Genomic DNA, 27,964 nt, shown 5'->3' with positions numbered 1-27,964 from the left:
GAAATTTTTTAGCCCGGTGATTAATTTGGTGATATGGCCTTATTTTATCAAAATTCGAATTTCGCACTAGCATAATGACTAAATATTATCTCTACTTAGAAATGTAATGAAAAGCAGTGATGAGTTGTCATATAATTTGTAATAGTCCGACCCACTAGTGATATTGTCCGCTCTGGGCCGAAGCCCTTACGGTTTTAAAACGCGTCACTAAGGGTTGCAAACCATCAACTTATAAACCCAGCATCTCTCCCGTGTTTTGCCGATATGGGATTTGCCTAGGGTGTTACAATCCACCCCCTTATGGGACTCAGCGTCCTCGCTGAGGTTTGCCCCACCATCGCTCAAGGTTGCACGCGGAGCAGCTCTGATACCACAAATGTAATGGCCCGGCCCACTAGTGATATTGTCCGCTCTGGGCCGAAGCCCTTACGGTTTTAAAACGCGTCACTAAGGGTTACAAACCATCAACTTATAAACCCAGCATCTCTCCCGTGTTTTGCCGATGTGGGATTTGCCTAGGGTGTTACATAATTCGTCTCATTGGGTTCTTTCTCTAGTTCGGTGTAGATCTCTTCCTATGAAGTTAGATTAAATCAAAGATATTAACCAGTGACCCCAGACCTTGAGTCTAAGGGGTGATGACTGTCATACTTGGAGAGTTCTCGTTTTCTACGGTTAAAAAAAAGATAAATTTTTTAAAATCCACATTAGATGACTCAACAAATAATGATTCAATTCTTGATGTACTTCATCTTAAGTTTGAATCTCACTAATTATCATTGGAGTTTCTTACTAGTGGAGGATAGGTAAACCCTATTATAAATATCAATGGTTTGTAATATATTATCCTTTCCTATAGTGAAATTATGACAAAAATGCATGGACGCACGTACACTGACAGGATTTATTCTAAAGCAAGGTGGAAGGTGGGGTAGTTGTCTTGGTTGGTGTCTCATATCTATGAGTTGCCATGGCTTGGCATGTTTGATCTTCCAAGTCTCACGTGCAAGACAGGGTGTGTGATAGTGCTATAGCAATAATAAGTTCCCTACATAATCTCCAATTCTTATTCCCACCCCCAACCCAACCTTTGCAGATTCATGCCCATCAATAATCAATCCCCTCACCTGCTTCAACTTTTCAGACCCATATGATATTCTGATCCAAATCCAATGGCTGATATCACATAGGATCCTACTTGATTGTGATTAGTCCCACCCTCTCATCATGTATAACGTGGTGGCTCGGCAATAGGGCTTTGATAGTGGATATATTTAATCCTGACTCAATCCCCTATATCAAACACATAGAAATTAAACATTGTTTTGTTTAATATGTAGAACGTTGATAGATTGTGAATTGTTTTAGACTCATTGAGATCTCAATAGTAAGTCTTTTATTATGAGATTAAGTTAAATCAAGAATATTAATTATAAGTTACGAAATTTTATTTATCAGGCTCGAAGGGTCGTATTTCTTTTTTAGGAAAAAAAATCCTCATAATGTACCGTTAGGCATCACCCATCTGTAACAGCCCCACCCCACCATTAGCACGACCCATAGAAGGTTACATAAAAAAAGAAACAAGAAATGATGGTATTGCAAAAATGGTCCCATTCCCATTTCCATTGTTATATTCTGCTCTCCTTTTCTTATCCTATCCATTATGAGCATATTTTAATTTGAGGGTCTTAACCTCCTAGTTTGGGAGATGGGATGATAAAAGATTATCTTGGATTTGTCATCTCTATTGTGATAGATTGATATATCAATCAATTTATTGGTGGATTTTATATTTTCTACATTCTTTGCTTTATTTTTAAGATGTTCTTTAAAATAAATTATTTATAAAAAAAAAAATTCAATTGATTTCTATTTTTTTAAAATAAATTTCTTTTTTAAATTAAAAAGAATTAAATTCTTTTATGAGAATTGATAAAAAAAAAATAATTAAATTAAATTTTTGTAAAATTTTAATTTCTAAAATAAGGATAAATGATTTAAATGTCCACATTAATTTAATATATTTAAAATAGATAATTTTAAAATATTTTAATGAAATTAATCCCAATTGATAAAAAAATATGAATTTCCAAATGATAGACTGTATTTTTTTAATTAAGTAGTTTAATTTTAAGGTGTTATCATATCTAAAATAAAATTTAATGATATATTTTATTTGAAATGTCAATTTTTAAATTTTCTTTAATTTTTTATATTATGAATTATATACTCACTAATTAAGCTATTAGTTTAATATTTTAATTTTATTAGGGATAAAAATATATATTTTCAAATTTTTGCACTTCTATTTCATATTATGAAAATTATTTATTCGTATATTATTCTATTCATAGAATGCATTACTTCACTCAAATCTAATATAATTTTGGATTGAAGATATATTTAATTTAATTTCTAAATTTATAAGAATTTAAAAATTAAATTAAATAATTCAATTCAATTCAATTTAAACCCTAAAATTTTTAATCCTTATTACCAACTCTACTTCACCGTTAAAAAAAGATTATCACGAAATCTCATGTAAGATATAATGATTATTAAATATTTAAAAATTAAAATAAAATAAAATAATTAATTATTTAACACGTAATAATTATTCTATTCATATTTTATAATATAATTATTGAATAATATTTTAACGGCAGTATGAAAAATTTTTAAAGAAAATGATATCATAGTAGAATTTTCTTAGAATGCTTAGGTGCTTTTGTTAGATAATAAAGGAAAGAATAATGTTTAATCCATGTAAAATTAAAAAAAAAAAAGAAATAAAAGAGGTTAAGCAATTTTTTATGTTTGAAAATTTTAAAATATATGAAAGAATTTTAATCTTAAGCGTCAAATATTCATATTTTAATAATATTTTCAATATTAAACCTCTGTTTAATTTGTCAAAAATATATTGTATATAGAAAATTTTTTATATAAAAACTATTTTTTTAAAAAAATATTTTCTTTTCTATGAAAATATTTTTCATTATATGATTCAATATTAAAACTAATAGTATATGTTTATATTATATATATATATATAAGTATTTTTATATTTTAATAAGAATGTCAAAGTTTATAAAATAACTATTTATTTAAAAAAAGTTATTTTCTTTAAAAATATCTTAATTTTTTCTAGAAAAATATTTTATGTTAATCTATTTTCTGAGTGTCCCGAACATTAGAAAATGCAAAAACTGTTTTTCAAAAAATATCTTCCCCAAAATGAACGGAAACTAAGGAAATGATCATTTTTATCCCTTTAATTTTACGGATAAATCAAAGTGAGATTATAAGAAATGAATAACACTTTCTTATTTTTTTTAACCCGATTTGATTCAAAAATTAAAATAATATTACTCATCTGACAAATGTTATGGATAAATAGTAAGATTATAAAATTGTAATATTTTAAAATTTTGAATTTTTTTATATTAAATGCAATAATATAATTTTGTTAACTTGTGAAATGGACAATACAAAGACTGACTTAAAAGAGATGGCAAGAAATTGTGGGTGAGCTGCTACCAAAGGGCAATTCACAATTGACTTAGACTAGACCCAAACTTGAAGCTTGGTGAAGATTTTTTTGAATTTTTACTTAGTCTCTTGTTGTATTGTGTTACTCTGTCAAATTAATTTAATAGAATCAAAGTAAACACTTATGTGGGATTAGTTATAAAACAACAAAATGGTTAATTAATTTATTCTTTTGCTAATTGTCCCCTTAATTACATTTAAAAAATCATAATTATATGAAGCAACATATTTATGGTAAATTATATAAACAATACTTCAATTTAGAAGTATATAACAATAAGGTATCTAAACTTTAATTTGCATTACAAAACTCCTGATCTCTAATTTAAGTAATGCAAAACATCTTATGAACTTTAGTAATTGATTTTAAATTATTTATATTGATGTGACATTTATTAAATAGAAAAATTATATTTTTATTGGTTGATAATTTTAAGTAAATAGGTTTTGGATTACTTAAATATTAATATGTGCAATTTTAATTGTTGTGACAGTAGGTAGATAGATAACAAAATTAGTATTTTTATTACTATCAAATTATAAAGAGAAAATATAATTTTAATATAATAAACGTCTCGTTGACAAAAATAACCTAAAAATTGACTATTGAATATTATATGAAAGTTTTATGTTACTTAAATTAAAGATTATGAGATTTTGTATTATAAATTAAAATTTAAGTATCTTACTGTTTTATACTCATAAATTGAGGTATCAACGTTATAATTTATCTATCTTTATGTCCCAATCCAAATTTGTTTAGAATGGTATAATCTAATATGATCTATGTTGGCCTACCTTCCCTTAACAATTTCCAAAATAAGCTTAGCGTGGAATAAAAGCAAGTTTATTTATCTTGAAAAAAAAATTGTTTTTTAGATTATTTAATTGATTTATTTAAATTTAAATATAGCAAAATTTACAGGTCAATCCCTAATTTATTTTTGAGTGATTGCTAAATTTAAATTTTGATAATAAATTAGTCTTTGTCCTTTACTGCTTTTTAATTTAAAATAATTTTACATAATTATTTAACACTCTATTTGAAATAAAATTGAGTAAAGTAAGGTTTTATAAAGTAAAATTTTTCAAAATAAAATTTTTCATAGTTTTCAAATTTTCATTATTTTTTTAGTGTTTGGAAAAAAGTGAAGGTTTTTTTAAGATATTTAGAGGTTTTAAAATGAAAATTTTGTTAATTCACCAATTTAATAATGCGAAAAATTAAAAAAAAAACTTCAAAAACTATATTTTAAAAAACCTTTTACTCTAAAGTTTTTAAATGGCAATAAAGTTCAATTTCTCCTTTGTACTTATTAGTGAGGTTCAATTTAATCATTTTCAACTTTTATTCAATTTAGTCTGTAAGTTTCAATTTAATCTCAATTTAATTAAAATTTTAAAATCAAGAAATTGAACATCTTGATTTTTGAGCTTAAATAAAAAAATTTAATCATAAAATTAAGAAATTAAACTTTTTAATTTTTTTATTTAAATTAAAAAATCGAGAAATTTAACATAAAAATATTAAGTTTTGAGCTAAATCAAATCTTCTATGTTAATTTGAATAAAAAGTTAAAAATATTAAATTAAAAATTTTCAATAAATACATGAGTTAAATTAAATATTTTACCTTTTTAAACCTTAAAAACCTCCCATTACTTTAAAAAATACCATACCAAAGCTAAATATAAAGTAAATAATTTATTTAATATAAAATTTATATTTATGAATTATTTTATTAATAAAATAAAAATTCAAAGATTAAATTATCTTAAACTAAAAAAGATTAACAATTAATTTATTAATAAAAATTAAATTTAAGACTTAAATTATTACTTAAAAACAAATAAATGATTAACTTATGACTTATGGCTTTTACTTGTATTTCATAGACTTAATTATAAATTATTTATTTTAATTAAAATTTTTGAAATATATGAATAAAAAATTTAAATTATTTTTCAACAACATCTAATCATTTCAATGCCACACACACAGATTGTATCAATGTCAAACAGAATGTATGATTCCATAAAAATTAAATTATTCAATAATGTAATAAAAAATTAATAAAATTATTTTATATTTTGATATCTAAATTAAATATATAATAAATAATTAAACTTGCCTACCATATATGTATGTGGGTGGGAAGATTACATACGTTAAGATAAAGCAAGTGCCAACACATGGATGAAGCAGAGTGTTCTCGTGAGTCGTGAACACACGAACTCCTTATGATTGGACCGTGAAAAACACTCTCTGAATATGCGGAGATGAAATATAAGAGAATCTAAAATTGCTTGGTAAAGCAAAATTTTTTTTATACAATTTATTTTATTTTTAAATTTTTTAAAAATAAGAAATCGGTTTTAATATTTTTATTTAAACCATTATTTTAAAAAATAGCTCACTTTAATTATATTAGTTACAAATTGTTAAAATTTATTTTCTTAAAATAAATTAAATATATTTTTAATTATAAAAATTTCAACAAAGCTAAATACATAAGTTGAATATTAAATTTTATTAAAAAAACTTGTAGTATTTTAATTTTTACAAATATTTTACGGTAAGTCTTAACTCTAATAAAAGTGAAATTAAAAAATCTTTTAAATTTTAATTAATAGATCATTATATTAGAATTATTGGAGTTTATGCTTGATTTTAAGGGTATTTATAAAAGTTCACGAGACATTTTAAAAGTTCAGAATGTCATAATTTTTTTTAATAAAATTATGTGTAAAATTATATATTTAGCTTTTCAATAATTAGAGAATAAAAATAATTTTTACTATAAATATGTTTTAATTATAAAAATTTTAATCAATTAAATAACAAAAATTGTTTCAAATTGTTTTAAAAATTAGGAAAATTTTTATTTATACTTAACTTATTATTAATTTAATAAATAAATATATAAATTTATATATTTAATAAATAAATTTTATTATATATCTTATATTTTAAATTTATAATTAATTGAAATAGTAATGCAAAAATCAACTAGCTCAATAATGAGATAATTTTTTTAATTTAAAAAAAAAGATGAAGCTAGGTGAAATGAAAAATTTTAATATTTGGTTTTTTTTTTTAAAAAAAAAAAGAAAGAAAGTTAAGTGTAAGATCCATATCATGCAAACGTAATAATAATAGTGATGATAATTAGAAGAAATAATAAACATTAGGAAGAGGGTACCAAGAACCTAACCGTTTTAGGGATCTTGATGTCCAAATAGTCTTACCATTCAAGAAAAGTTGGTTGGAGTTGGCATCAACCCCATTGAGTGAGAAAGTGGCCATCTCTCTCTCTCTCTCTTTCTTAATCATGATCATCAACACATAAAGTAAAAATTATAAATCCAACAAAAGGTGAAAGGTTGGAAGGAAAGAAAAGTAAATTCATAAAACCAAGAACCTGATTCAAAGTTTCCTAGTGAGAGAAAGAAAGAAAGAAAGGGAGAGAAGGAGAGACAAGAGAGAGTTTTTGTTTGAAACAAATCTAAACAAGGACAGAATTATATGTAAGAAAAATTACAAAAGAAAAAAACAGACAGCATGTTCTATAGGAAAGGAGAGGGAGGATAAAGACAGAGTCTTCTCTGGCTGCTGCTGATCCCCCTCCTGCTCTTTCCTTCCTTTTGCTTAATTTTGGTTTCTTTGCAAAAACTGGGTCTTAAATAAGGTATAGTTCTTATTATTCTCAGTTTTTTTTTGGTTCCTTTCTCTTCTTGTAAAGATTTTTTCTGGGTATGTGTTAATTAGGGTATATTTGTTGTGGATCATGTGATCTTTTTGTTGTTTTTTGTTAAAGGAAGTGGAATTATTTAAAAGGTGAATTTTCTCTTTTTTAGAGGTCTTGGTACTGTTTGTGACCCAGTAGTTTTTAGGTGATTTTCCTATTAAATTCCTTCTGTCTTTGGATACATTTGCCTGTCAACTGTCAGATATTTGTGTTCTTGATGAGTTATAATTGTCTCCTAATCCCATTAAAGAACTATTTCTCTTGGTTAATTCTACTTGTGATTTAGCATCCGGAAGAGAACTGCAAACCCCTCATAGCCCCATCATCTCTCTCTCTCTCTCTCTCTCTCTCTTTTCCCATGTTCTTTGTGTGGTATTATACTTAAATTGTTCTCTTCTCTCTGTTTAGCTTAAACTTGTACAAGAGAAGGATATCAAGCTTGACAAGAATTTACTTCCTAATTTTTAATATATATATGTATATATATATAACAAGAAACTGTTTTGCTTAGGCAGTACGTTCTAGCTTTTATGTGTTTCTGTTGATATACTCTTTTTCTCTAATTTTTCACCCTCAATTTTGGTTGTGATGTGTAAAGATGGAGGCTTTCTTTCTTCTATGACTCAAATATCTTAATACAGTTTGAAGATTCCTCTGTTTTTCTCCTTATCTTATCCTATCCTCTGAATGTATATTCTTTAACAAAATTCTACTGGGAATCTTGTTCCCAACCCTTTTTTCCCTAAAATTCTTGTGCTTATTTTGTTATTTGCGTCTTCAAATCTAGTTCTTTCTTCTATGTTACACTTCAAGTAGAGTTTGTAGATCGCTTATTAGCTTTGAGACACTGAGTTGAAAAGATAAGAATTATCAATGATGTATTCATCTGGTAGTGTCTGCACCCTGTGATTTTCACCCTGTGCAGTCCCTTAATGGGGTGTAGAAAATAACATGGTAAAGTATATGAATTGTCACATCAGAGCGATTCCACCAGTATTTTTTTTCATTGGTAAAAAAATGTTTTGTCATCTGTCAAGATTTTAACTCTGAATATAGATATCCACATACATTTATAACCCATATGCACGTACAGATAAGCATGGCTTTATTTTTGGACCTGCAGATAGTTAATTACAAAGCTTGTTTGCCCATCCAGGTGGAGACAGTAATGCTAGGAACATGGGGAAGAGAGGGAGCTGGTTTTCTACAATCAAGAAGGTCTTTCTACCCAACTCCAAGGACAAGCTAGCCAATGTAAGTGGATATCTTACTTCTGGTAATTTGGATTCAACTCAAGGGAAAGTTAGGAGAAATTAGTTTATAAAACCTCGAAAATAATTTTGGTTTCTTTCCAGAATATATTTTCATTGTTCTTTTGGAAATCACAAAGCAAATAGTTTTGAAGTTGTGAGTGCTCATGCTTAGAGAAGTGACTGTAATTTCATAATATCTCATGCTTGATGCCTATTTGTTTTATTCTGAAAGAGCAGTGGTTATTGCTACAAATTAGAAGCGCTTGATTCACATGCATGACCTTTGAAAAGATTGTGAGACATGGTTGATAAGTATGAATTATGATATATTTTTGAAGATGAACGATATGTTTAATTAAGGAAGCAGAACATGTATTAGGTTGCCTGACTTTCATACATGGCCAATAGATTCTTTTATTTATAGCACTCTATGTTTAGCATTTTGGATACTTCCTTTATTTTGTTTTCTTTAATCTTTACCATCACAAACCACATTTCAGGAATCAGATAGGAAAAGCACAAAAGAAAAGAAGAAGGGCCTAGGAAAATTAAGGCATGCTGATACAAATACCTTCATTCCACTGTTTAGAGAACCCAGTAGTGTTGAGAAAATTTTGGGTGAGGCCGAAAGAGAGCATAAATTAATTTTCAGGCCTCCCACATCTCCTGAGCAACCAAAAACACCACCTTTTGCACCTCCCAGAGTTGCTTCTGTAAGGGTTCCTTCTCAAAGAGTTACCTCCCCAAGAGCTGCTTCTCCTAGAGTTTCTTCCCCTAGAGCTGCATCTCCAAGGGTTCGTTCCCCCAGGGCAGCTTCTCCAAAGAATGTTCTTCGTCATAAGGAGACATACTACAGACCAGAACCAACTCTGAGGAACCACCATGCTTCAGCCACCAAGATCCAAGCAGCCTATAGAGGCTATATTGTGAGTTTCTCTTCCCTTATTATCAAGACAAAATTCAATAAAAGAAGCATTGCATCTACTAGCAATATATTTCCTATTATGAAATTGCACATTTTTGGGAGTTTGAAAGGGAGTTGATGTAATAACCAATTGTGTCTGCAGCTGCACCTACTAAAATTCAGATTTTACAGTGAATCCTGCAATTTAAAATTCTGCTGGTCCATTTGCTCAAGTAATAAACTTATGGGATACTGCAGTGATGGTGGACTATTAGTAACTGGCATTACATTGTTCCTGTCATGCAGGCAAGAAGGAGCTTTAGAGCTCTGAAGGGCCTGGTGAGGCTTCAAGGAGTGGTAAGAGGACAGAGTGTGAAGCGGCAGACGATGAATGCGATGAAATACATGCAGCTCTTGGTCCGGGTCCAATCTCAGATTCAGTCACGGAGGATCCAGATGTTAGAAAACCAAGCACGGTGTCAAGGTCAATATAGGAATGATAAAGAAGTGGAGAGTACCTTGGGCAAATGGAGCATGGCTGTAAGTCCATTGTGTGATTCGTGACTGTGTTTCTATCTGTTAAGCAGCTAAAAATCTTTGGAACTGTAATATGTTATTTGGTCCATTACTTGTTCATCTTGTGAGTTTCAATCATTGTGGTCAGCAGTTTGATTTGGTCTGGATTCCAAAAATTAAAGTCATACCTGCAGAGTTATTGTTTGGCTTTCCATTTCATAGGCGTTGTTTGAGGTCTCCACACCTTGTCTGTATCACCACTAGGTGTCCATTTGTTGATTATGAAATGTTTACACTGTGGTCACTTGTTGGGGCTAGCTGAATTGCCAGAGACACAATTACAGGTTATTGCAATTGGTGGCTGGAGTTTCAGTGCTAAAAAAAGGGTGTTCTCTCTGGTATTTATTTAGGTCAGTGGACTTTTATCACACGTTGAGACTTGAGAATTATATATGTCTGCTGGAATCATTAGCTGCTTGATAAAAATGAAAGCATCAAGTTGCTTTCAACCCAAGACCCATTTGTGGCATGATAGTTAAGAATTGTACCAAAGCAGATCCACTGATTGTTGTTGTCTAAATCAAGAAAGCATAATCTTTATTGCCATGTCTGTTATTTAATTGTCTTTCCATATTTCTATTATGAAAAGTAGCAATCATGATTGGGGCCATTGTTATAGTCTGAGGCAGGTGATGAGGATTGGGATGACAGCTTGCTAGCAAAAGAGGAAATTGAGGCAAGGTTGCAGAGAAAGGTGGATGCAGTTATCAAGAGAGAAAGAGCAATGGCATATGCATATTCCCACCAGGTATCTATACCAAATATTAATTTATAATTTTTTGTTTTTCTCTCACATCCTTATGATTTTTCAATTTTTCATGTGTAGAAAATATTCTCTATTGGTAATTTGAAATTTTCTGATGGTGATAGAAAGGGTGCCATGATAGATTAATAAAGTAATTTTAACATACTTAAAAGCACCCTCTAGCAACTTTTGGAAAGGACAGATGCTATTAGAAACTTCATGTCCATAGTCAGTGAGCTGGGGATAGACTTGCTCATTACATATGATCTGCAAGATCAGAACACAACTCTATGCAACACGTGCAATGTTCTTGGAGTTGGCTTATAGCCTGGATTTTCAAGAAACATTGTAGCTGTTATGTTATAAAAGCCTATTATTTCTTCCTTGTCTGAAGAATCATAAACAGAATCAAAATTTGAATGCTTCTACACGTTATACCCAGTAACATTACAGCCAAGTTATAGATTCCTCAATTCTTTTGGCCTGCCATCTTAGCAAATCTATCTGCAGTATAATTCTTCAATTGCTGATGTGTGTACTGGATTTCATAGTCTGTAGTTTAAAGGGTTTGAATGATATATGCTTCATCCTGCATTTTTCATGCTTTTGGCTCTTAGGATAAAGGGGTACATTATAACATTTTCTTTTCTCTTTGCTTGCAGTTATGGAAATCAACTCCAAAATCTGCTCAATCAGCTCTAACGGACATTCGATCCAATGGGTTCCCATGGTGGTGGAACTGGTTAGAACGTCAAATACCTCCAACAAATCCTCCTGAAAGCCAAGCCGTGAAGAATTTTCGTCTTACATCGCCAAGGCCTCCTGAAAGCCCAGCCATAAAGAATTTTCAACTTACACCACCAAGGCCACATTCTGAGATGAAGGCTAGCCCGAGGCCATCATCAAGCACCCACAAGCAACAGAATTTTGGGTTTGATAGTATGGACACTCCCACACCAAGATCCAGTAAATCAGTTGCATTTGTGTCGACGAGACAAGCACGAACTCCTGTACACAGAACTCCACAAGCAAACACCTCAGGCTTGTCAAAATATTCAAGAGCGAGAACTAGTGGAGCTGAATCCCCTTTCGACTTACCATTGAAGGATGACGATAGCCTGACCAGTTGCCCACCCTTTTTAGTGCCAAACTACATGGTTCCTACAGTTTCAGCCAAAGCCAAAGCTAGAGCTAATAGTAATCCCAAGGAGAGGTTTCCAGGGACCCCAAGCAGTGAAAAGAGGAGGCTTTCATTCCCTCTAACACAAGGCATTGGATCATTCAAGTGGAACAAAGGGTCCTTGTTCTCTAACAAGGATTCAAGTTCTCAAAGGGTTTTAGATAAACATGAGTCACTTAATTTGAGCGTGGATTCAACTGTCTCTATGCCTGCAACAGTTGGAAGAAAGCCATTTAACCGATTTGTGTGATTTTCTTTTTCAAATATTTTTAACATTTTTTTCATACTTCTTGGTGTCATTTGATTGAGTGTATGGTGATATTTTCCAAAAATCCTGATGTAATATAATGAACCAACAAATAGAAAGTGATGGTTTGAATTTAAGAGTGTGCTTATTCTGATTGTTTTAATCATTTGTTATTACATGTTGCAACTCTTTTTCTTTCTTTTTTATTTTTTTTATTTTTTTATTTAGTTTTAAGAGTATGCATTGCTTGGATTACTTTTTTATTTTAATAATATTATTTAATACTAATTTTTTTTTATATTTTATATTTTTAAAGTTATACTAAAAATTTGTTAATATTAAAATTTTCAATTATCATTATTCGTCATAGAATGATAAGAAACATGAATAAAAATGGGCAATTCTATGGTTAATTACACTTTTATATTGCCCATAGTTAATTATACTTTTATTATCTTATTTTTTAATTTAATATCAATAATTATTAAAAATAAAATTATTAAGTCAAATATTATTTAATATTAATAATTAAATTTATAATTAAAAACAGTTAAAATGATATTTTAACTCAAAATGGTATTATCTAATAAAATTAATTTTACTTTTAAAATGAAATTTTAAATATTTTATATTTTTAAATTTTAAATAATTTATATTTTTAAATAAAATTATTATTTTTTTTAATGATGTTAAGTGTTAATTAAAGGTGTATGTGTGGAAGATTAAGGGTGTTTTAGCATGGTATTATTAAAATTTCTTAAACATGTGATATGATTTTATAAGTATTTATATATTTTAATTTATATATATATATATTATAGTATCTTCCTATAAATATTAAAAAATTATAAAAATTTAGAAATTATGAAAATACTTACTTGATGAGAGTCTATATAACTTTGAGGCTTAGGCATGCATAGATGGTTAGGCTAAAATTGAACATAGACGATAATTGAATAATATGGATTTTTTTTTGTAATTATATAGTTTTTATTTTATTTTATTTTCATGTAGGTTTGATTTTTTTAAAAATTTTTATTTTTGTCATTTTAAAAAATTAATCTAGTTGATTTGAAATCGAACGAATTAGCCCTAATCCCAACTCAAAATCAATCTGAAACGGGTGTACATTAAAACCTTGATGAACTGGTCAGCTACCGTCTGATTGAAGACCCTACACTTTATTAATCTTTCCTCGCCACAAAACTCAATAGCCCTAAAATTTTCCCGCCTAATCTCCCTGTTCTAAGATTCTCAGCTCCAGAACTACAAGCACTAAAACCTAATCCTCACCACTCCACACTATCACACTTCTCTCGCCCCCATCGCCCCAATTCCGGCCACCGTCACCACCAGATCCACAACACCACCTTTGTTGCCTCTCTCGCTATCACAGCAGAGCTCCTCCACTCCACCATCACATCATCAACAACTTCTACCCGATTATTCTTTCTTTTTCATTGACGCTTGGACTATTGTATCTACAGGTTTTGTGCTTTTTGAAGTAATTTCGGCCATTTCTTCAAAATAATAATGATGGTGACTCTTTGCTTGATTTTTCAGCATCAAGCAAAAGGTGTAGACCAGATGATGGAAGTTGATAATGGAAGGGATGACATGTCGATCGATGGCCAAAGCCTGGGAAATGGTGTCCCAGGTGGATTTAATGCTAGCTATCTTAAACTTTACTATGGTAAATCGTTCTTTCTTTTGAGTAGGGAGGAGTGATGCAAGGGATTAAATTTTTCTTTAGTTTAATTAATTTTCTGTATTCTTATTCAATTTAATTTTTAGTCGAACATTATCCGTGATATAGGTTACTGTCCCAGTTGAATAACAATGCCACAAATTTTTCATTATGGTCGCTGATATAAATTCCAGTTCTCTTTTTTTTTTTTCCCTGATTTTTGTTTTCCTATGCTCTTTGAGTCTCCTATTTAAGATGGTCACTAGCTCTTTTTCCGTTTTGTAAAAAAAAAAAAAAAAACACTAACCAGAAGTTTTCTTTATGTCAGGAAAGCTTTTCCCTTATGCTGATATTTTCAAATGGCTTTCCTATGGAAATGGTAATCCACAAATCCTTTTGTGTGTACGTGTGAACTTGCAACATTGGGAGCAAGCATGCCATACTCCTACTGTTTTCATACTAGTCCACATTAAAACTGATATTTGTTTTATATGTAATTATTCTACTTCATTGCTTTTCTATAGATGGGAAGCATCCTGCATGTGACAAGTCCTACTTTGGTCGAAGAGAGTTCTCTTTCACGCTGGATAATGACATTTATCTGCGGTTCCAGTCTGTCAACAATGAGTTTGAACTGGAGAATACCATAAAAGAAAAATGTCCATTTAAAATAGATATTGGCCCTGTTTACAGTGTGGATGTAAGATTTTCATGGCTTGTCATTTTCAATTCAAGATAATTATTTTGCTTTTCAAGTTAATGATTGTTCCTATGTTTTGAGTACATAAACCTGTTGTCCTGGATGATTGCTTTTGTCTAGGTTCCTTGTTTCTGGTCTTACACATTTGGCTTAAAAAGGTTAATGTGATTTTAATGTGCGATAAATACAATGTTCATTTACCTTTATTGGTGACTAGACTCACTGATTAGATTAAATGCAGTCTTGGAATCAGTTATGCTTTCAAGCATTTCTAATTACGAGCTATGAAATTGAAAGTTAGATTATGTTCTCTGGATGGTTTTAGTTCCTTCCCATGTAGACCGGAATAGTAACTTTTTACCCTTTTGCTTATATGTCCTTTATGTTTTACAATATTTGTGTGCTACAGCCTGCAAAGAGGCATGCCTATTCCCAAAGTGGTGATAATGTTTTTACACCTGTGGAGAGGGAGCTAATTTTTGATATTGTAAGTCCACAGACTTCTGCTGCAACCAAATTATGACAGCCTAATTCTACATTTTTTTTTATCATGATGTAATTTGTAACATCTTCAAGCTCCAAATATGTACAGGATATATCAGATTATGATAATGTTAGATATTGCTGCTCAGGAGCTGATGTTTGCTTGGACTGCTGGCCTCTAATGACTGTTGCTATTAAAGTGATTGATGCTTCGCTCAGAGGTAGGAGTACTTTATAGGCTTCCTGAAGTCTTCACTATGATAGTCACCTTGGTTTTAGCAGTTTGAGAATCTAGTGTTATATCTGCATTATATAAGTCAGCGACATTTTCTCATAACTTGCATGTTTCTCTCAAATTGTAAATATCAATGCTAAATTTTAAACTTTGTTGTTAATGGAAGTCCTTAATCTTTATCAGTTTTCTTCAGTTCCCTCCACTTTTATTCAGGTTAAACATTTTTTTACCTTTTGCTCTGAATCAATTTCCTATACACACAAACAAAGGGAACAGACAGCTAATTTCATGCCTGTCTCACACCCATCATTATTTCATTTTAAGGTCCACTCAGTTTCTCTAATCATGCAGATGACTTTGGTTTCAATCACATTCTCTGGGTTTTTAGTGGTCGACGTGGTGTCCATTGCTGGGTTTGTGATGGAAAAGCAAGGAGGTAATTTTGCTAATAAACTGTATTCCTTTTATTTTCTATCCTGTGGTATGAGTATGACACAATGGTTTAAATTCATTGCCATTATGCATGCAGGTTGACCAATGAACAGAGGGCAGCTATTGCTGATTATTTCCGAGTATACAAGGTGGTGTACTACATTCTAGGAATGTATATGCATTATGAGAATTTATATAGGATAAAATTCAATTGAAGCTGCATATTCTGTGCTTTCATCAGGGCAATGAAAATAGTAATAAAAGGGTTTCTCTGACTGGTCCTGTTCTTCATCCTTTCCTTGTGTAAGTTCTCAAATGTAGTCATGTATTGTTAATTTTACTTTTCCTCTTTATTCTTCTACACCCTATGGAAGGTCTGAGCCCATTTGTTCAGCTAAGTCATATTGCATTGCAGGAGATCTTATACTGAAGTTCTCAAGGACTTTTTTGAGACAAAATTGCTTTCCAGTCAAAATCTATTTTCAACTGAAGAGAGATATGGGAAGATTTTGGAGATGATTCCAGATGAATGTATTTTCTTGCCTATTTTCTCATTCCATATATAGTTATCTCTATGTCTTCTTGCAGCAATAAATGTGTTGTCTTTGCAGCTGTTACTTCTGAGCTTCAGGGAAAGTGGCAGAATAATAAACGATCCTCCATTTCAAAAGAAGACATTAATCTTGTTCGATGGGAGCAGCTAAAGCATTCATTACAATCTGGACAAAAGAAGGTAAAAATTGATATTTGTGGAACTCCATTTTTTGTAAGAAATGGATTACTTTTTGGTGGGCAATATTTGTTTCTATCATGCATACCTAACCCAAATAACAGTTGAAATCTAATATGTGTATGGACTTCCATATAGGAAATTCCAGTGGATGCGTATTATTTTGCTTGGAGTATAGAATTCCCAGCTAGTGCTTGTTGCCCTTAATAATCATATTTTTCTCAATTCAAGTTCGGGGGAAAATTTGATTGATGTTAATTATATCTTGATTCCATATAAGTAGGATCGGTTTGTCATTTAATCTCTTTTTTTTTTTTTTTTTTTTTTTTTTTGAGAATCCATTTTAAATTCACAGTATCTGGTAGTTCTTGCATTTCTTGGCAATTATTTTCTCTATGCTCTTAGAATAAATTGCTTAACAACATTAACTGATTGTTATTGTGTCCTCCTTCTCTCCCACCTCCTTCTCTCCCCTCTCTCCCCCTCCCCCACCACACCCCAACCACCCCCCCCCCCCCGCCTCCCCTTCCTCTCCTCTCTTTTGTTTTGGAGAATTGATATTATGATGTTAACATTGATATTCTTGCAAATTGAATAAAATGATTGATTATGCGTGCCCAACAATCCTGTTTATACATGATCAGTGGACACCTTTTCTTGTTTATGACTTGCAGTTGAAATTTCTCATTATCTTGGAGAAGTGCTGTCCAGTTATGAAGTCTATTTCTGTTTATAAAGACAAACCTGTGTAAGGTATAAAAATGGGAAGGAAAGCTGCAAGAGAAAAGGATATGTAAGATGAATAAAAATGAAACAAAGGTGTCAAGCAACTCAAGTAATTGTTAATTGGTGAAAAACACAAGTCAATTGAAGTGACTAATGGAGGTTGATGTTTGAAAATAATCAGAACACAATCTTGTAGCTTGGAGGCAGTCACAATGCAAACTGTGTTGCATATTCACTGTGATCATTAAAGATAATTTGTTGTTTTGCATTTCAATGCATGATTAAAAGATGCATAACTGGGTTGGGGAACATTACTTTTAACAAACTCAAATGACTTAAACAAAAAGTTACTAACCTCCTTGGAGCAAGGCATGTTCTTGTTTTAGTATCAACATATTTGTCTACAAAGATCTTATATGATTAGAAGAAGACTTGCATGGTTATCATAATTGCCAAAGTTTTTGCCCTTTAATCATTTTTTAGTTCTTGCCTTTGTAAGATTATTTGCCCTTTCACTGCATCTGTGTCAAAGTTGAGAGTTCTTGCTTTTAATAATTTTTGTTTGAATTTGTGGCAAAAATTCTTGTCTGATTTTAATGGTCTTATTTTTATCCTTGCAAGCTTTTACTTTGCTTTAATATTTATTTGTTTTTCAGGCACAAGGACTTCGTAGATGTGTTGAAGAGATTGTGTTCTCTTTTACTTATCCTAGGATTGATATGGAGGTTTGCACAAAAAACCCTCCCCACTTTTATAGTTCTATCCCTCATAACAACGAATTCTTCTAATAGTGCCACATCCTCATGGTTGTCCCCTAGCGTAGATAAAGAATTACATACTTTCAATAACTATATACTTATCGTTTTAAGCACTAACCATTTTGAACTTTTCTATGTATGTGTCAGGTCTCAAAACACATGAACCATTTGCTGAAGGCACCTTTCTGTATTCATCCAAAAACAGGTGGGTATTTGGAGTTCTATGTGTATCAGCTGTGAGTGCATGTCATACTTAATTATCAATTGGCATTGAAATTTCAATTTTTTTTTTCCGTCCAACCATTTTCTCTCCTCCTCCAAGAGTTTGTGCATAGAGCTTATAAGGAGTAATCGTTTATCATCCTTTGAATCTTTGACTGTTATTTATTGTTAACCTTGTGAGTCCTTATCTATTTAGGCCCTTTTGTTGCTATGCTCATTTATTCTGTTTGCTCCAGGACGTGTTTGTGTACCTATTGACCCAAAACATTGTGAAGAATTTGATCCTACTGTGGTACCAACACTTTCCCAGGTAATGGTGCACTGGGCTTCTTTTTTTTTATTTTTTTATTTTTATTTTTTATTTTTTATCTGCATACTTTCTGGTGGGGTGTGTTAGATGACTCTTCAATGCTAGTTTATTGGTAGACTCAATCAATTTTTTCCTGATTCAGTAATTCTTGTCTTGATGTGTGGATAGTTTCAACTGGTCTGGAAAAAGATCTACGTAAAATAGCTATAGGGGCAAAAATGATGGAATGGATTGAAATTCAAGTTTGTGCCGTTGATTTATTTCTTATAGGTTATGTCATTGCAGCTACATTTTTCCCCTCATTGCTGTTGAATTTCCTAGTCCTATAAAAAATTTTCTTGTAGATATGAACTACTTTGAATGCTTTGTTAAGTTGTATGGTCTCTGTTCTCACCTATGAGGAAAACAAAGTATATAGAAACACTGATTGATTTGAACATTGTTTCCTTCCCTTTTCTTACTGAAAAAAGAAAAAGGACATCCATGGATGTTTCATTTTGGTGTATAAGGATTAGAAACTCATTACTGCATACTCTGGATTCTTAATTCTTGTTTCATTAGAGCTTTATGGGCCAAGGTAGGCTTAGTTATTCTTTGAGTAACTCTGGAAAAATTTACCATGTTTTCCTGCACTAGTGTATGCTTCCCCATTTGAGATGAAATTAAATATACAAGTATGTGCCTTCTAGAGGCTTAAATGTTCCTTTTTGGGCATATATTATTAGACCGCTGTGCATGTGAAAGTAGAAATAATAAATATTATGTTTGCTGCAGCATTAATTACTCTATGGTCTTATATAGGATTCCCTATTATTTTGAATCCTTGTATAACTATACTGGATTTGCAGCTTTTGGAAGAACTTAACATGGGAGGAGTTGGAGCAGATGATGACAAAGGTATGCCAACATAATGCTGAACTTCACATTTCTAGCATTTCTTTGCAGCCTTTCGTGCATAGTGGTCAGAATATTAAGGCATTTTTTTTCCTCTTGGAAATGGAATGGAATGGACTTGGATGTATAGATCATAGGAATTCAATTTCTCTCTCTCTAAATAATTAATAGATTTAATGGTATTTTAAATATCATTAAAAATATTGAATTCTTTTTATACCAAAAAAAGATGGAATTTTATGCCAAGAATTGGATTACATTCCCTTTTCAAAGCAAACCAAATGTGGACTAAGATTAGCTTTACTTTTATTTTGGGGAATGCTGCTAGAGCTTCGTGTTTACTGCACTTTCACAGATTCCGTTTATGGATTTTTTCCCCCTTTTCTGGGTTCAACTGATGACCTAAATACAAATATATGCAACTTTTTCATGGCAGAATGTGATAGAACCTCGCTTGGAAAATCACTCAGCTTTTTCAGATCGTCATTCTTGCGACCTCTTCTAAAATCTTGCAAGGTATATCCAGAATCAACTTGGCATGCTCTGTTTTGTAACTTAGTTTTGTGCAGCACATATTGAATTCAGTTAGGCTGGCTAATGAACATTACTTCAGCTATTCTGTTATTGGGTGCCTAGGTAGAAACTCTGAACTTTGTGCTTCTCTTGTTTTGGTGATAGAAAGTAGACATTTGAAATCAAGGACTATCCCATTTCTGCACAAGGCATATTAATATAGGGGAATTTTAAGATAACTTTGTCGTCTACAATGTAAACTGCACATTGTAAACCATTGACTTTGGATGAAATGATGGGAAAAACAAAGTGTAAAGTAAACTAGTAAAGGTTTTCCTTGGAAGGCACCAATTATTCATTCTTGTAAAGGGAATCCGGTCATATTTTATTAGTGCCCAATTTTTCCTTGCTGTACTCAACTTTCTTGCGTTGGCAAGCTAAATGGTTTTAAGTTGAAATTTGAGGAATCAATTGCTGCCCATTTTCTTATTCTTTGGCTACTATGAGTATGTAATCCTGGCAGGCAGCACTGAACCAAGTGATTTAAAATTTGCAGGAAGAGATGGAGAGTTTACATAATGCGAAACTGCAGCAGTCAAAGAATTCACTGAGTTGGTAAATGCTTTCCCAAGTCATTTCATCTTGTATGGAGAAGGTCCTGTTGCATGTTGCTCTGCCCAACGATACCAAACAGTATATATAATTATGTTGCAGTGTAACTTAACGTATAGATGTCTTGCTTTCTGCTTTTCTGTATAATCATTAGCACCCCATGTGACCTGATTTCTCTGTTTTCTCTATATACCTCAAACTGTACGTACCATTCAAACCATGAACAACAATGGATGTTGGTTGCCTTTCCTTTTCCATTCTAGTGAGCACGGCCAAGAAGCACAAGTTACACACACCAAGTGAATTTAGCATGGTTGGGAGAAGGAATTGCATAATTAGCACTTTCTTGTGATCTTCTAATGTGAGAGATTGCTTGTCAAAATTTGCATCACCTAATTTTCTTTTCATTTAAATATTGAATGTTGGACATCTACTTTATAATGTAACTAGTCAGTTTTGTTCCGTGTTGCATGTGTCATTCATATTTTTTTTAATTTAATAATATAATTTAATATATATTTTTCTAAATTTTATATTTTCATAATCATATTATTAATAATAAAATTCTTCATTCATTATAATTTTATTGTAAAGATATTAACATATTATTTTTTATTATTTTGTCATATACGAATAAAGAATAAATAGAGGAAAAAACACTCGTTAAGCCGCAATTTTTTGAATTATCATTATTAAAATCCTTTAAATTTTTAATGCAATAAAATATGTTTTTTAAAATAAATGCTTAAATTTTATATATATAATTTTAGTGTATTTATATTTGTATATATGTAATTTTTAAAATATAAGTCGCCTATTTTCTAACTTAATAAAAAATTTAATTAAAAAAAGAGTAGTTTTAGAGATATTTTAATCAATAGAAATTTTAAAATTTTTAATTGATTGCTATAAAAAGAATTTTAAAAAATTATTAATATGTTATATAACGAAATATAAAAATAAAGAAGGTTATTATTCATTTTTAAAATAATTAATTAAATATACAATTTTTTTTAAAAAAATAATTCACTCTTTAATTTAATAAATAAATAATTTTTAAAAATTTTATGATGAGCAGAAATTTAAGAATTTTAAAATTTTAAAAAAAGTAAAAAAAAAAGTTAAATGGCTATTGTGGATGAGAGTTTGAGAGACAAAAATAGGGAGAGAGACAGAAAATCATGGAAAGAGAGAGAAATAGAGTGATACAGAGTAAGGAGAGAGAGAGAGAGAGAGAGAGAGATACGGACATTATACAAATAAAAAAAAATTTCTTGTTTGAGGTAATTGATAGAGTATTTTAAGAAAAATGAATAGGAAATACATATTTTTCATTTCTTTTAAGTTTCATTTATTTTGTAAAAAATATTTTTCATATTATATAGCATTTGGATCACTTATAATAATAAGTTAATGAAAAATATTTTTTTCTGATTAAAGGAAAAATAAAGTATTTTCAAAAAAAAAGAATTTTCTTTTTCATTTAAAAGAGAAATCATTTTTTTATTTTTTAAATTTTAATAATTTTATTAAAATATAAAAATATTTATACATAAATGATATAAACACATATCTTTATTCTAACATTGTAATTAAATAATAAAAATAATTTCAAAAAAAATATTTTCTAATACTATAAAAAATATTTTTCACATATAAATTATTTTGTGTGAAACAAATAGAGTTTTAATTTAAGTTTTTCTTATTATATTTATTATCTAATTTTTCATTATTTTTAATATAAGTTTATCATAAATTTTTTATTTGACTTTAACAATGTACACAATGAAATACTTTTACATAACTATAACTATTTAGAGATTCCATTTATAAATATAAATAAATGCAAATCGTTAGCAAGATCATGGTTCCTTGCACATATAAACTAGGATTAATGGCCCATCAATGCCCTCCTAACCCTCTAGTTTTTTGAGCTTTTCCTATGTTCTCCCCACCCTACTACTCCTTAGTAATTGTTTTGAAGAGTGCTATTTATTGATTTAACAATTAAAGGGCATAACTGTTCATTGAAAGAGCAGGAAGATTACGGAGAAAGATAGGGAAGCAAGAGGGGTAAAGTTGGAAGGAAGAAGACTTGATGCCAACAAAGTTGAAGTTTCCGTACATTAAGAAAATTGAATAAAAATATAATTTTAGATGTTATTTAAAAAATAATTAAAAAAATTATTTTATTATTTTTATAATTAAAATTAATTAAATTTAATTTTAAATTATTTTTTAATATTTTTTAATTAATATATTTAAAAAAGTGATTTTCTCATATAACTGTTACAACGAGACTCTTAAACTTTTCTAAGCAAGTTACCCCAATCAAATAGAACCCTAAAATGCCCTGGCAAAGTAGAGATAGCAAGGATATGACTAGAAGATTTTATGGGCCAAATGGTATTTATATCTCTAAACTTATCAGTTTTAATATATATATATATATAAAGCAAGTAAAACCCTTTTAAGACATTTTAAGAAGATGTTGCATGGAGTTCTTATTTTATCCTCTCTCCTTTAATGATATTTATTTTAATATTTTATTTAAATTTATATTAATTTTCAATATTATTTATTTGTTGCAGTACAATTAATAAATAATTAAAATAAAATATTATTCTTTAAATATTACATATCATGAACCCTTAATTTCCTATTCATTTTCTAGCTAGAATGAAGGCCTAGAGCATACATTGTGAAGAGTTAGTGCATATATGCAGTTTTGTTTGTCCATATTAAGCTTTAATATTCTATCAAACCTGTAATTAAGCAATAGTAGCGGAACTAAAAATGGAGAAGATGGAGAGCCAACTTTTAATGAAGAAGATGGTTGTTGGCTTTCAAAGAAGAAGATGGAGCCTCTTCTTCAATTCCTTGATCTATTTGGCTACTAAGAAAATCAACAAAATCCTAAAGAAATAGGACAAGGGAGTTATGTTCTCTAGCTTTATCACTTGTGTAAGTACACACATTGTTTCAATTCAAAAAAAAAAAAGTGTACACATCATCGGCATAGCAAAATTATGTTTAATTATTATGAAATTTACAAGTTTAAAAATATGACAGGTAAATTTAAAGGCATAAATATGCATAAATCTATGTCTTAAAGAGTACAGTATTTACATCATCTCACGATTATAAAATTTTAAATTCTAATCTTAATTAAAGTCAAATTAAAAAAAAAATCCTTGATTACGACTTCATATTTGAATTTCACATTTGAATGTTTACTTCTATATTGGAGTAGAAAAATTGCTGAGGCTATGTGAATGAAAAGCTCTTATATTTAAGTCTTATTAATTATTTTATATTTATAAATAAAAGAAAAAATTATTATTTAGTCTCTATATTTTAATGAAATTAATAATTACTTAGACTTTATTTATTACATAAAAAATATTTTTCCACATTTTTTAACGTTTGGGTCGTTTAGGAGATGAGTATATGAAAGATATTTTTTTTGTCAAAGGGAAAATGAGTTATTTTTAAATAAAATGACTTAAAATATGATCTTACTAAAGTGTAAAAATATTTATATATATATGACATAAATATATACCGTTAGTTTAACATTTTAACTAAACAATAGAAAAAATTTTCATGGAAAATATTTTTTTTGAAACATATTTTTTTATATAAGTTATTTTCTGTGAAACAAATAGAGTTTTAGTCTCTTTATTTTAAAAAATATACTATTTAATTTTTTATTTTAAAAAATATACTATTTAATTTTTTATTTTTAATATGTAATTATTTAGCCCCTCTTGTTAAATTTTTTATTAGTCAAGTTAGTCAAAATAGATAGAATAATTGTAGATAAAAACTGAATAGTTAATAAATTTTAAATCATAAATACTAAATAATTATATTATTCAAATTACAGGAACAAGGTGAAATGAAAAATTTTCTTTTATATAATAAAAGGAATTAAACAGTTGACATAAACAGAAAAAAAAAACAGAGAATTAAATGATATATTTTTTAAAATATACAAACTAAGTAATTACTTTTTACTAAAATCCCTCTTGTAAATATTTGACTTTCATCAATTTTAATTAAAACTAATTTGAGTACTTGTATAAAAAATTAAAAAAAAAATTTCAATATAGGCCTATTTGCTATCTGATTGGCACAACAAGGGGAAGTTTAAGGGTGAAAGTACGAGAATTGTTAACGATAAAATAATGATTTATAAAAAAAATAAAGTGTAATTATTATAAATTAATTTTAATATAAAAATTATTTATTTTTAAACTATTTAAAAATATTTAAAATAATTAATTAAATTGACAAAATAATAGTTTTATAATAAATATTTAATTTAAAAATTCGTTGAACTTTTTTCTTATATAAGGGGGGAGTGACCCAATTGTTAGTTGTCACTCCTCTCTATTCCTTTGTCTTTCATTTGTTCTCTCTTCTCTTCTGTGGAGGAAACTGAACTAAAAACAACCCAAAACTTCAATTGCAATGGCTCTCAAGCTCAATTCTTTCATTTCTCAATCTCACAAGTTGCCTTATCTCGCCTTCCCATCAATAGCCAGCCTCAGATCTCCTAAGTTCTACATGGCCTCTACGCTCAAGTCTGGCTCCAAGTGAGTTCCCCTCTTTGTTTTCCATTTTTTTACTGTAATAAATGGCTCCTTGCATACTTTTATTCATTTTGGTTCGGTTCAGTTTTTAAAATATAATAATTCGGTTTGATGATTCGATTTGGTTGGAACCGAATGCTCAGCCCTTAGTAAGACATGAGGAAACACTTCTAACTAAATGTGATATATATATATATATATATATATATATATATATATATATATATATATATATATATATATATATATATATATATTTTTTCTCTGCTTGTGATTTCTTTAAGCACAGAGCTATTCCTAATTCCTGTGACAAATCCAATTGAACTGTAATTCCACAATAATCAATTTTTTTTTTTAATTCAGGGAGGTTCAGAATCTCAAGAAGCCTTTTATGCCTCATCAGCAGGTTCATGTTCAGGTTACCCATTCTGTGCCCGCCCACAAGATCGAGATTTTTAAATCTCTAGAGGATTGGGTGGGGCAGAACATCCTGGTTCATTTGAACCCAGTTGAGAAGTGTTGGCAACCACAGGATTTTTTGCCAGATCCTGCCTCTGATGGATTTGAAGAACAAGTCAAGGAACTTAGGGAGAGAGCAAAGGAGATTCCAGATGATTGCTTAGTTGTTTTGGTTGGAGACATGATCACTGAAGAAGCTCTTCCCACTTATCAAACCATGCTGAACACCTTGGATGGAGTTCGGGATGAAACAGGTGCAAGCCTTACTCCCTGGGCAATTTGGACAAGGGAATGGACTGCGGAAGAGAATAGACATGGTGACCTCCTCAATAAGTATCTCTACTTATCTGGACGAGTGGACATGAGGCAAATTGAGAATACAATTCAATATTTGATTGGGTCCGGAATGGTAATGTCTTTGCCAGTTTTTTTATAGTCTTAAATTTTCTCATAGACAATTTTGAAACAAAGATAAATGTGCTAGCATACTCAAGGCCTTTTTCTGAGGGAGAGACATCAAGATACTTCATTTATACGAAGTTCAATTTGGTAGATAACAAATATATATTTGCTGCTTAACAAGGATTCATGCAAAACTGATAATGATGCATGTTCATTTGATCCTTCATGCACAGCAGCTAGCATTGGTTGATTCAGTTTGAAGTTGAGCAAAACTAAAATGCTGATATTCTTGAAGAGGGAACCAAATGAAACTTAAAATAATTATAAACCAAACAAAATTGAAATAATCTGGTTCATTGGTTTTTAGTAACACACACATACACATAATTTGGTTCAGTTCAATATTTTTGGTTTTCTTCCATGAAAATCAAACTGGAATGTCAAAAAAATCCCATCCTGATTCATGCACAAAAGAAAAAAAATACCAAAGTTATGGACACCAAGGCCCGATGGACTTCATTCAAATGCTAGTTTGCCTTTTGTTTTGATATGTAACTCTTGAAGAATTAATAATGTGAATTTATGAAGTAGGCAACCAATTGTTTTTCGCTTTTCACTCTATTTGATCACAATGCTTATTTATTCTCTCTCTGTTTTATTTTTTGTTTATTATATTGAGGTTTTTTATTTATATCATTTTGTAGGATCCACAAATGGAAAACAGTCCATACCATGGTTTCATCTACACGTCGTTCCAAGAAAGGGCAACCTTCATTTCCCATGGCAACACTGCCAGACTTGCCAAAGAACATGGGGACATAAAATTGGCTCAAATATGTGGTACAATTGCATCAGATGAGAAGCGCCATGAGACAGCATACACAAAGACAGTGGAAAAACTCTTTGAGATAGATCCTGATGAAACTGTTATGGCTTTTGCTGACATGATGAGAAAGAAAATTTCTATGCCTGCACACTTGATGTACGATGGCCATGATGATAATCTTTTTGACCACTTTTCAGCTGTTGCACAGCGGCTTGGGGTCTACACTGCAAAAGACTATGCAGATATATTGGAGTTCTTGGTGGGAAGATGGAAGGTGGATAAGCTAACTGGGCTGTCAGCTGAGGGGCAGAAGGCTCAAGATTATGTTTGTCGGTTACCTCCAAGAATTAGAAGGCTTGAGGAGAGAGCTCAAGTAAGGGCAAAGGAAGCAGCGACAATTCCTTTCAGTTGGATTTTCGATAGAAAAGTGAAGTTGTGAGTGCAGAATGAAATAGAAATGGTTAGTTTCACTCTTTTGCATGGTCTTCCTTACAAAGTCAGGAGTGGAGGTAGACTTTTGCAGTTGCGTTCTGTTTAGAAATTGATATGTTCCCACGAGAATTCTCTTTAATTATCAAAATTTATCTTAATTTTATAAATATCTAGGCTATCAAATTAAATTAAATTAAAGAAATTAAAATGGAACTAAAAATGAAATTAACTAATATTGAAATTAATTAATAAAAGCAATAAAAGTTTTGGGTTAAAAACCAATTAGAAAGTAGCTAGGGATATTGATTTCACTTAACACAATAATTAATCTAAATTAATTTTGTCTAATAATTAATTTTAACTACTTTTACAAGGGTAAATAATTAAAAGTATTTAATAATCCGTTTTGGGCATTATCAAATCTTTTAATTAATGAATTAGCTCCTATTTCTCAATAGAGAGTTACTCAATTAGTTAGAGCATTAAGATAAAATTATTTCAACAAAATCTCATAGACACAGTCTTAGTTTTCACTCTTAATTGAAATCTATAATAGTTGTTATTAAATCTAGCTCATAATCATGCTTTCCAACCATAGATTATAAATCTAAAATCATTCAAGTATTTGATCAAGATATTCAAAAACATTAAAATAAAAAATAACAACTATTAAAAAGTGAAGAAAATTAGATCAAAATCTAGAGATAAATCAAGTTAAGCTACGTAAAATCCCTAGC

General features: G+C 29.9%; 3 protein-coding genes across 4 annotated transcripts; all 3 read left to right on the top strand.

Moving 5' to 3' along the window:
* Positions 1-6,809: 6,809 nt before the first annotated feature.
* LOC110670146 (protein IQ-DOMAIN 14) lies at positions 6,810-12,371 on the top strand. 2 transcript variants are annotated; one of them, XM_021832104.2, is made up of 6 exons: positions 6,810-7,243; positions 8,460-8,557; positions 9,057-9,482; positions 9,767-10,000; positions 10,656-10,784; positions 11,444-12,371. In XM_021832104.2, exons 2-6 carry the CDS (start codon positions 8,483-8,485, stop codon positions 12,209-12,211), a joined length of 1,632 nt encoding a protein of 543 aa, XP_021687796.2. In that variant the 5' UTR covers positions 6,810-7,243; positions 8,460-8,482; the 3' UTR covers positions 12,212-12,371. The 2 variants fall into 2 exon arrangements, with proteins under 2 accessions (XP_021687796.2, XP_021687803.2); XM_021832111.2 differs by having other exon boundaries at positions 6,827-7,243; positions 8,427-8,557.
* A 1,002-nt stretch (positions 12,372-13,373) lies between these two features.
* LOC110670166 (uncharacterized) lies at positions 13,374-20,767 on the top strand. The gene is made up of 17 exons (XM_021832130.2): positions 13,374-13,695; positions 13,772-13,901; positions 14,224-14,274; positions 14,420-14,595; positions 15,005-15,082; positions 15,188-15,299; positions 15,665-15,749; positions 15,843-15,894; positions 15,987-16,048; positions 16,161-16,276; positions 16,357-16,478; positions 17,858-17,926; positions 18,107-18,164; positions 18,418-18,491; positions 19,340-19,388; positions 19,822-19,901; positions 20,455-20,767. The coding sequence occupies exons 2-17, from the start codon at positions 13,796-13,798 to the stop codon at positions 20,515-20,517; spliced, it is 1,353 nt and encodes a 450-aa protein (XP_021687822.2). The 5' UTR covers positions 13,374-13,695; positions 13,772-13,795; the 3' UTR covers positions 20,518-20,767.
* A 4,121-nt stretch (positions 20,768-24,888) lies between these two features.
* On the top strand, positions 24,889-27,394 carry LOC110640820 (stearoyl-[acyl-carrier-protein] 9-desaturase, chloroplastic). Its single transcript, XM_058148311.1, has 3 exons — positions 24,889-25,111; positions 25,472-25,976; positions 26,674-27,394. The coding sequence occupies exons 1-3, from the start codon at positions 24,987-24,989 to the stop codon at positions 27,232-27,234; spliced, it is 1,191 nt and encodes a 396-aa protein (XP_058004294.1). The 5' UTR covers positions 24,889-24,986; the 3' UTR covers positions 27,235-27,394.
* Positions 27,395-27,964: the final 570 nt, after the last annotated feature.

The sequence above is a fragment of the Hevea brasiliensis genome, chromosome 6, assembly GCF_030052815.1.
Source record: "Hevea brasiliensis isolate MT/VB/25A 57/8 chromosome 6, ASM3005281v1, whole genome shotgun sequence".
Lineage (NCBI taxonomy): Eukaryota > Viridiplantae > Streptophyta > Magnoliopsida > Malpighiales > Euphorbiaceae > Hevea > Hevea brasiliensis.
Note: the sequence above shows the minus strand (reverse complement) of the source record. Positions and strands in the feature narration are given on the sequence as shown.

What these genes read in the sequence shown, in the direction of transcription:
- LOC110670166 (XM_021832130.2), top strand. Translation starts at nt 13,796, where the DNA reads ATGATGGAAGTTGATAATGGAAGGGATGACATGTCGATCGATGGCCAA. An exon ending in GGAGATGATTCCAGATGAAT is followed by an intron (nt 16,277 to 16,356) that starts GTATTTTCTTGC and finishes TTGTCTTTGCAG; the next exon opens with CTGTTACTTCTGAGCTTCAG. An exon ending in CTGTATTCATCCAAAAACAG is followed by an intron (nt 18,165 to 18,417) that starts GTGGGTATTTGG and finishes TGTTTGCTCCAG; the next exon opens with GACGTGTTTGTGTACCTATT.
- LOC110670146 (XM_021832104.2), top strand. Translation starts at nt 8,483, where the DNA reads ATGGGGAAGAGAGGGAGCTGGTTTTCTACAATCAAGAAGGTCTTTCTA. An exon ending in CCAAGGACAAGCTAGCCAAT is followed by an intron (nt 8,558 to 9,056) that starts GTAAGTGGATAT and finishes ACCACATTTCAG; the next exon opens with GAATCAGATAGGAAAAGCAC. An exon ending in CATATGCATATTCCCACCAG is followed by an intron (nt 10,785 to 11,443) that starts GTATCTATACCA and finishes CTTTGCTTGCAG; the next exon opens with TTATGGAAATCAACTCCAAA.
- LOC110640820 (XM_058148311.1), top strand. Translation starts at nt 24,987, where the DNA reads ATGGCTCTCAAGCTCAATTCTTTCATTTCTCAATCTCACAAGTTGCCT. An exon ending in ACGCTCAAGTCTGGCTCCAA is followed by an intron (nt 25,112 to 25,471) that starts GTGAGTTCCCCT and finishes TTTTTAATTCAG; the next exon opens with GGAGGTTCAGAATCTCAAGA. An exon ending in ATTTGATTGGGTCCGGAATG is followed by an intron (nt 25,977 to 26,673) that starts GTAATGTCTTTG and finishes ATCATTTTGTAG; the next exon opens with GATCCACAAATGGAAAACAG.